Consider the following 9,608-nt stretch of genomic DNA (forward strand, 5'->3'; position numbering starts at 1 on the left):
ATTAAAGCTGATCTACCCCCTAAAAAATTAATTAATAAATAAATAAAAGATTTTAAAAAAATAAACAATATCTGCTGAACACAAGCAAAACAGAACAGCAAATGAACAGAAATGTTTTGTCTGGCATTCCCAGAAGTCTCCTGTGAAACTATTGCCATTCAAAATGCATAGGCATGAATATTGCATGCATGTCTGACCTGTGAGCAGGTCTCTGTCTCTCAAGGGAAGTCTCCTCTCTCTTTCTTTCTCTAAGGGGTTAAGGGTAGAATGGGAGAAGATCAGGTCAACACAGGTGTGGAGCATAACAACTGTCGTCATGGTGCCTGTCACCGTGCTTGCTTACCTACTGCAACCTGACACCTGAGAGAGAGAGAGAGAGCGAAAGAGCGAGAGAGAAGGATAGAGGGAGAGAGACAGGGAAAGAGGGACAGAGGGAGGGAGAGAGAGGAGGAGAGAGAGGGGTTGTGGTTGACCAGCTACAGCAGAAACAGGATTTTCTGGTGCTAACAGCAGTCAGTAACTGCCTGAAGAGAAGAGGACAGGTGAGTAAATTAGTGGAGAAAATTAGTGAGTGACTGAGTGAGTGAACAAATAGGGAGGTGAATGAGTGGAGGAGAGCGAGAAAGAAACCAGAGGCATACAGGAGTGTGTGTGTGTGTTATCCTATCTGACTGACATCATGGACAATGTCTGGCTTGAATGCAGAGAGGACAGGCCAGGGCTGGGTTATGGTTGGGGGTTGTGTCTTTCAGACACAGTGATGATGGTTGTACAAGCACATTTCTGTGAACAACAGACAAAGCATATCTAATCTAATGTAACCTAATGATGTAGGACGAAGATGCAAATTTGTCAGATGTAGGTTTGTCAAACTTGTTTGTTGTTTAACACAACTAATCCCGTATGTGGGGGGATGTGAAGATGTGGAAGAAATCCTAATGAGATTAAACAGACGTGAAATACACAGTCAATCATTACCTAGCACCTTTTGTGATTCCCCCACCCTTCTCTCTGTAGTAATGTAACCCTGTGTGTCTGTCTGTTAGTTCTGTGCTTATCTCTCATATGAACTATTCCAAACACATTCCTGGCATACCAAACCAGAGGAAAAGCACTATATCTTCAAATTAGGAGTTTCCTTTCACAGACACACGACACAGACACACCCTAATGCAGATGTCCATTGTGTGACCTGAGCATTAGGACCTCTGAGCAGACACAGCTGCTCATTTTTGCCTCCCCTACCTCCCTCCCACACATACAGTACACTCATGCAACACACACTCATGACTCACTCCGGAAGCTTCTTTCCTGTTGCTGGTTTGGCTTCTTTAGAAGGGGAGATAAGAAAGCAGCGCGTGAGAGAGAGAGAACACAAGACAGAACAGAATAAAGAACGTGATAAGAGTAAGGAATATAAATAGTTGTAAGAGGCCTTGGCTCAGCTTGGCAGACATTGTTTTTGCCCTGGGTCTTCCTAACAGACTGTTGTTAGACCAGCGGAGTTTAGAGAGCCCTGATCATGTGATTCTGTTCATTGTCTGCACTTTGCTCAAGGTGTGCGTTTGATCAGAAAGAGTGTGCTACATGTAGCGTTATCATGACCAGAAGAACCTTCTCTATGTTATTTATGTATTTTTCTATTTCCCCCCCCCACCGTCTCTCTGTTCCCTTTTCACAGGTTGAGACCACAGGACCGTTGGCCTACACTTCCTCATCGAGAGTAAAAACCGTGAACAAGAGAAAACAAGTAACTGTCTCCTGCATCGTATCGGTCTACATATGCTCCTGTTCAGTATTTCATCTACGGACCGTCTACTGAGGAGGCCTGCAGGATTTTATCTCAGCAATTTTACCAACTAGCCAAGCCAAGCCAACACTCTTCTGAGAGGTCTAGCCACTGCGCTGGAGTGAGCAACTAGTTAGCTAGCCAGCTATTTAATTTAGCCAGTTTAGTCACTGTGCTGTCATTCAGCCATGCGGTTAAAAGTCAGTCATCCTCAGAAGGACCTGTGAAAGACCACGGACACAGAAAAGGACAGAGGGGGGGGAAAGGTTTGGATACAACTCACTCTGCTCTGGAACTTACGAAACACAGGACCTGTGATTTGACACCTATAACTTATATCCGGTGTTCTGGAACCTAAAACGTAGAACGTGTGGTGTGAAACTGTTGGACATCTAACGTGGAATGCTAGGATGATGACATCGTAGAGCTGCTATCGGAGTCTTCTGGGATGTCTGCCATGCTGCAACAGACGGAACTCATCTTTGAGTTTGCCAGCGACCGCGTGAACAATGGACTACAGGTGGGAACGACCGTGTGTGTGTGTGTGTGTGTGTGCATGAGTGTGTGTGCACGCCAACAGATAAAGCATCAAAGACTCCTCTGGAATCACACGTCAATGTAGAACCACTTGGGAAATCAAATATCAAAGTGCAGACGAGCTGTATTGATAGAGAGATAGAGTCAAGACATACAGTAGCCAAGGATGACATGATGATGACGTCAGCCATAGTTATTGAAGCATCCGCACTAATGTACATTAGGAATATACTGACCTATTTAAAAAAAGGAATAGCAAAAGTAGTCTTACACTTCTCTATCACCATAACATTTAGTCTCGTTTCACTGTATGTCTGTGTACTACAACCTCTGCCTAGAGGTTGGAACCTTACGGCACAGATGTTAGTACACTTTCCATTTAACTGCAGACTTGCTGGTTCAAGCCCTACCCAATACTCCTGAATTGATTTACAATATCAAACACTTTGAAGATATTGGAATGGATTAGAACGGAATTGAAGTGAATGACAGATCATTTGTCCCTCTGTGTTGCAGCTGGATGAGCACTTGGCCTCTCCTGCAGTGATAGTGGAGCAGATCCCACACTCCCACCTGCTCTCCTACTCAGGCCTGGCCTGTGAGCAGACACACACAGACAACCACCTGCTAACAACAGGTAACAACACATGCACACACTTACCCTGTTCTCATGAAGGCAAGGGAAGGGCTGGGGTCGAGCTGCTGGGCTTTCTTGGCATCATCAACAGCACCTGCAGTGACAGAAACAGGCACAGAGGACTTAGACATAGTTTTGTAGTACTTTAGGAGGTCTATGTTCAGGTAAGATGTTGGTGGTTAGTTTTAGGGTAATGGGTCTGGCGTACAGATATCGTTTTTTAGGAGGTGGGTTTAGGCTCCACGGCTTCATTCAGCTCCTGAGAGAAACTGTCAGTGTAAAACAGCAGGGTATGCACATAAGTACTGGTGCTGGGCAAAAAAAAAAATAGCTGATGAAGACTTTGTACAGTCAGTACATTCAGTGTGATGTATGGAAGGTGGTAGATAGTTTAGCTAGCACACTACAAACAGATAGCTATGACGCTAGCTGCTGTGTTTATAGCACATGTATCACTACTGGAATTTAACAACAGAGCAGTTTCAAACCAAAATAGCTTAGTACAGTGGCTAACTTAACTTGTTTCTAACAAAGCATAAATAAAAAATACCCTAGCTAGCTATCTCTACTCATTTTGGTGAGGGGATTGTAAACTGGCTGTGCACATGCGTACTATGGCCTTCGCATTTGGGCCAATCAGAGAAGTTCTGAAATCCAGGAAGTGAAACAAAACACGTCTTCTTGTGGCCGCTGCAGCTTTGGTAAAGTTTCTGTAGCTCTCTGGAGTAAAACAGTTCGTGGAAGTAATTATTTTAGTCTATGCAAGTAAGTTTGTGGCAAATTGGTTTTGTTACATGTCCACTCCTGTAACTTTCTAGCTAGTTAGCTAACCTAGCGTTGAACAACCTAATTTAGCAACTAACAAGGTTAGCTTCTTTTTTATTTTATACTTTTAGATAGCTCACTGTCAATCGTTTACCGTGGCCTGTTTCAACATTCTGACCATCTCTGTTTAAGCTCGATTTGCAAGCTCGTGAATATACAGTTAGACTTTTGTGGTAGAAAGAAAGATAGGCTTACTAACAGTGTAGTACAGGGTTTCCCAAACTCTGTGCACGTTTTTGCCATAACACTACACAGCTGATTCATATAATCAACTAATCATCAAGCTTTGATCATTTTGGCCCACAGACAGAGCCATGATGTCATGCTGACGCATCACCCCGTTTCTCTCGATATTGATCACCCATCCCCTTGTCTCTCTCCATCTCTTCCCTTTATCCTCACCTATCCTTCTCCCCCCCTCTCTCTCTCCAGTGGAGGGCAGTGAGAGTGGAGATGAGGAAACCATGGAAACACTGGTGGCAGCTGAGACTCTCCTCAACATGGACTCCCCCGACTCCCTCTCTCTGGACCAACAGCACTACAGTGAGACACACACACACACACAGCTAGTCTTAGCTAGTAGCTCAGTGAGTAACTTGTCTTGACTCTGTCTTTGCATAAAGTTCTCAAATCTCACTGAACGTTGAGCTTGTTGTCTACCATCACCATGTTTCTTGTCTAGGGCAAACAAACATCCATATTTATGCCCTGACTTGGAGCAGATGTATACATCCTGTAATCTAATTGACCTAATCTAATGGTCTCCTTGTAGACCCATTCATTACACTGTAAGCCCTAACAGCGTTTGTTTGTCTCCTCCCCTCTAGCTCAGCTGGGTGATGTCATCACTTCGCCCGTTACCCACCAGTTGACGGTGTCAGTAGAGGGCATTGTGGGAGCTCTGGGCCAGCCCCAGTGGGTCACGCTGCAGAGGGAGACTGTTGCCGAGCAACCGAAGAAGAGAGGTCAGACCGTAATTTTACTGATGTCATTATCTGGCCATGTTTTCAAACTATAAATTGTAGTCATAACCACAACCTTAGCTCATATGCCTGCTCATCAGTTCAGACAATATTACTTATTTTGTGCTTTCTCACATTGCAATTTCTGGACTACTGTAATTTACAATGTCAAGCATGTCATTGTAACAGTAAAATAACAATGACTCTGTTTTGTGTTTCAGTTAAGAAATCCAAAAGGCCTGAATCCCCCACGCCGGACATCATATTCAAGAGGGGAAAATACAGCAAAGGTACACACACACAGCATACACACACAACAGAACACTCAATCTCACCTCTCCTTCGCCTGTGTTTCAGGTAATACAATGTATCTGTGGCAGTTCCTGATTGAGCTTCTTCAAGACCGACAGGCCTGCCCCCGCTACATCAAATGGACCAATCGGCATGCAGGGATCTTTAAGCTGGTCAACTCTAAGGCCGTAGCCCGACTCTGGGGCAAACACAAAAACAAACCAGACATGAACTATGAGACCATGGGCCGAGCTCTCAGGTACGCTGTAGTTACCTTACATAACAATAATAATAACATATCTGTGGCCCTGCAGGTGTGTGTGTATCAAAGCTGACCTCTCTCTGACCCTGACAGGTACTACTACCAGCGTGGGATCCTGAACAAGGTGGAGGGCCAGAGGCTGGTGTACCAGTTTGCTTCCCTGCCCAAGGACATAGTCTTCATCAGTGATGATGAAGACCAGGAGGACCAAGCCAATCATGAGGACAATGATGAGGAAGGCGTCCCAGATGACCCAGAGGAAAGCCCGCCCTCCAGCGACCAATCCCTGGACGATTTAGGGTCCTACGAGCATTCTTTCCCTCCCCCTCCCCCCTCCTCTAGACCAGGCTACCAGAGGTCCAGACAGACCAGCAGTAGTCCAGCAACAGCCCAGCGGCGCCAACCCAGCCCAAAATCCAATTCCCGATCCCCAGCCCCTTCCCCGGCCCAGTGCAAAACAGTCATTCGACCACCAGGAGGCAGTCTGATCCAGCAGCAGCACCTGCCTATAGTCTCAGCTGAGATGCTGCGGACCCTGCAGAACGTGCAGTCTCTGCAGCCTGGTCACCACGGGTCGGTCTTCAGAACCGCTCAGCTGTTGGGGAGTCTGTGTGAGAGACAGGCTGCTAGTGGAGGACAGACCACCAGTCAGTAACTTTGCAGTTACAGCCCCTGACCTACCCTGTCAAGCAGGGGAAGCTAGAGGTTAAGACGGAGGAGGACCCAGACTCAGGACTGACCGCGGACTAGAATGCCCCAAGACATCTGGTCGCTGTCATCTCCTCATAGTCAAGACAACTATAGAGGACAGTGATTGAAAAGGGAGACCTCAGAGAACGATGATGGACAGTTGTGATGTAAATGTGATATATTTTACAGATGTGACAGATCTGGATGGTCTTTGTCTCTCACTCTTACATTCCCTTATGCACCAGAGCCATTTTTACAGAGAGTTAACCAAACTGTCCTCCGTGTTGGCACCAAACACTCAATGTCGATAACATTCTAATAGGCATTCTAAGTAGAATGTCATTGTCTTACAACTCTTGGTACCAACGTGGTGGCCATTCGAATTCTCTACCAAAGACATGCACTGGAATCCACAGCCACTCTGCAGAACATCCTGCACTGCTCTCTCTGTTTGCACTTCAGCTCCACTGTATGCATGGGAGCTTGCACACTGTTCTCTTTCTATGTTTTTTCCTCTGCCATGATCAAAGCTTTGTACTATTGTTAACTTTTCATGTACCATTTCTTTGTCCCCACTCTTACTCTCACCTACCAAAGTGCCTCAAATATTCAAACAATTCTGTTCCAGCTTTCAACAAAGACAGTCTTAATCTGTAGCACGCTAGCTACTGCATATTGCTCCTAAACATTGTTTTATGTGTGTGTCACTTGTTGATCTTCAACGCAAACACACACTCTCACACTGTCACCCACAACAGTAGAAGACACACCATAAGTGCTTGAGGTAAACATGTCGTAGCTGATATGTTCAGGAAATACATTCCATAGAGATTATTATGACTTTACAATAACGGTTACAGGCTTTCGGTTAAGTTCATGATTAAGAAAATAATGCAAATCTAAATCAAAAAGGATTTTCTGTTTAAATTTTACAGCAGTACTGTTGGCTTTACTGCTTAATCTTAATGTTGACAGGGTGGCTGATGATAACTTCTCTCAGGCTTTTTGGAGAGCGTGAAAGTACTTCTGCCAGAGTCAGTCATTTTCTATTGACACTGATCTAAAGTCAGTTTTGTGGTGTTCCCTGGTAATGATTTGGGGATGGTAAACTGATCCTAAATTTGCCCCTATGCCCTTCTACCCAGTGCCCTTCTGCCAGATGGTCCTGTTAGCATTCCTGATAAGCTGTAGTAGCTATGACTGTGCTTTCATGGACCATATATGCCTTGATTTTTTTTATGTGTGTGTATATGTATATATTTATGCTTTTCTGTCAGTTGTCGCTCAGGTTCGTATGCCTTTTTATTTCTGCACACACACACAGTGTATATATATATATATATGGTCCCAGTTCCAAAATGTTCTAACTCATCTATGCAAAGAAGTAAGATGATGTTGCCCATTTGGCCTAGACTCTGATCTATGGTTAGTTTTGCTGATCCTATGAGGATCCTCTACCTAATGCCTTGCAAAGCCATAAGACCTAGGCTCCTAATAAAAAGCATGTTTTTCACATGCAATCTTTTCCTTTCATAATATTGCCTTATGCTTCTTTGCTTTAGCTGGAAGGCTCTGATATATTTGTTATTGTTATATTGTGTGAGGAACTTAGTTATAATGTAATTGTGGAGATACTGTACCATGCTTTTATACTATTATTCAATTTATTGATGTTCATGCTGACGTTTTCATGAAATTTATTATACAGGAGTAGTTGATGAAAGAGGAATTATTGTTTTCATGAAATAAAAGTTTTCATTTTGAATGAATCCTGACAGTGTTTTGGCAAACCTTGAGAAAATGTTCCTCACCCGCATAAAATTCCCTGTGTCTGTGACGCATGCCGTTTGGTGCGATGCGAGCGTGGTGAAACTGAGAAGACATTCTGTCCTTTTGAGTTTTGAAGCAGAGTCTTTACCTGATAGTCATGTTATCCAGTGAGAGCGTTTGTGCTGAACCCACTAAGGCGTTTCAGATGCCAAGCTTATGGTCATGTTGCAACAGTGTGTAGGAGGGCGATTCCGAGAAGTGTGCAGGATGGCATGGGACAAAGACATGTGTGTGTCAATTGTGGGGGTGCCCATGTTGCTGGGGATCAGAAGTGCCCAGTGCGAGAGAGACAGGTTGAGGTTGCCAGGGTCAGAGTAGAATGGGGCGGCAGGTCGCTGGTTCTAATCCCCGAGCCGACTAGGTGAAAAATCTGTCTGTGCCCTTAAGCAAGGCACTTAACCCTAATTGCTCCTGTAAATCGCTCTGGATAAGAGCGTCTGCTAAATGACTAAATTGTAATGTAAATGTAGAACAGAAGGTGTCATATGCTGAGGCAGTGAAGAGAGTAGAGGATGATGGGTCAAGTGTGAGTAGTAGGCCTATGCCAATACAGAGTATTACGTATTTGTGCTTCAGTGAGGTTGACTTCTTAGCATTCATTGCCATGGTTATAAACCACTGCAGAAATGGAACGTCAATTTACAATGCCTTTGGAAAGTATTCAGACCCCAAGACTTTTTCCACATTTTGTTACATTACAGCCTTATTCTAAAATGGATTAAATAAATACAGATCCTCAGCAATCTGCACACAATACCCCATAATGACAAAGCGAAAACAGATTTTTTTTCTAATTTATTTACATAGGTATTCAGACCCTTTGCTATGAGACTCAAAATTGAGCTCAGGTGCATCCTGTTTCCATTGATCATCCTTGAGGTGTTTCTACAACTTGATTGTAAATTCAATTGATTGGACATGATTTGGAAAGGCACACACCAGTCTATATAAGGTCCCACAGTTGACAGTGCATGTCAGAGCAAAAACCAAGCAATGAGGTCGAAGGAATTGTCTGTAGAGCGCTGAGACAGGATTGTGTAGAGGCACAGATCTTGGGAAGGGTACCAACAAACTTCTGCAGCATTAAAGGTCCCCAAGAACACAGTGGCATCCATCATTCTTAAATGGAAGAAGTTTGGAGCCACCAAGACTCCTGCTAGAGCTGGCCGCCTGGCCAATCTGAGCAATCGGGGGAGAAGGGCCTTGGTCAGGGAGGTGACCAAGAACACGATGGTCACTCTGACAGAGCTCTAGAGTTCCTCTGTGGAGATGGGAGAACCTTCCAGAAGCACAACCATCTCTGCAGCACTCCACCAATCAGGCCTTTATGGTAGAGTGGCTAGACGGAAGCCACTCCTCAGTAAAAGGCACATGACAGCCTGCTTGGAGTTTGCCAAAAGGCACCTAAAGACTCCCAGACCATGAGAAACACGATTCTCTGGTCTGATGAAACCAAGATTCAACTCTTTGGCCTGAATACCAAGCGTCACGTCTGGGGAAAAAACCTGACACCATCCCTACGGTGAAGCGTGATGGTGGCAGCATCATGCTGTGGGGGTGGTTTTCAGCGGCAGGGACTGGAAGACTTGTCAGGATCAAGGCAAAGATGAACGGAGCAAAGTACAGAGCGATCCTTGATGAAAACCTGCTCCAGAGCGCTCAGGACCTCAGACTGGGGCCAACGTTCACCTTCCAACAGGACAACACAGGAGTGGCTTCGGGACAAGTCTCTGAATGTCCTTGAGTGGCCCAGCCAGAGCCCGGACTTGAACCTGATCTAATATC

At 44.8% G+C, this 9,608-nt stretch overlaps 1 protein-coding gene across 4 annotated transcripts; it reads left to right on the forward strand.

The window, feature by feature from the left end:
- The first annotated feature begins 453 nt into the window (after nt 1-453).
- On the forward strand, nt 454-7,760 carry LOC311146737 (ETS-related transcription factor Elf-1-like). 4 transcript variants are annotated; one of them, XM_084183299.1, is made up of 8 exons: nt 454-542; nt 1,682-2,309; nt 2,843-2,963; nt 4,221-4,331; nt 4,616-4,753; nt 4,972-5,040; nt 5,108-5,300; nt 5,397-7,760. In XM_084183299.1, exons 2-8 carry the CDS (start codon nt 2,238-2,240, stop codon nt 5,956-5,958), a joined length of 1,266 nt encoding a protein of 421 aa, XP_084039425.1. In that variant the 5' UTR covers nt 454-542; nt 1,682-2,237; the 3' UTR covers nt 5,959-7,760. The 4 variants fall into 4 exon arrangements, with proteins under 4 accessions (XP_084039425.1, XP_084039423.1, XP_084039424.1 ...); XM_084183297.1 differs by lacking the exon at nt 454-542 and adding an exon at nt 1,327-1,407; XM_084183298.1 differs by lacking the exon at nt 454-542 and adding an exon at nt 1,466-1,557.
- Nucleotides 7,761-9,608: the final 1,848 nt, after the last annotated feature.

Source organism: Coregonus lavaretus (genome assembly GCF_964263955.1).
Source record: "Coregonus lavaretus genome assembly, chromosome: 19".
Lineage (NCBI taxonomy): Eukaryota > Metazoa > Chordata > Actinopteri > Salmoniformes > Salmonidae > Coregonus > Coregonus lavaretus.

Excerpts from the sequence above, each read along its gene's own strand:
- LOC311146737 (XM_084183299.1), top strand. The coding sequence starts at position 2,238 with ATGTCTGCCATGCTGCAACAGACGGAACTCATCTTTGAGTTTGCCAGC. Across the intron at positions 4,754-4,971 it reads CGAGCAACCGAAGAAGAGAG|TTAAGAAATCCAAAAGGCCT; the intron begins GTCAGACCGTAA and ends TTTGTGTTTCAG. Across the intron at positions 5,041-5,107 it reads GAGGGGAAAATACAGCAAAG|GTAATACAATGTATCTGTGG; the intron begins GTACACACACAC and ends CCTGTGTTTCAG.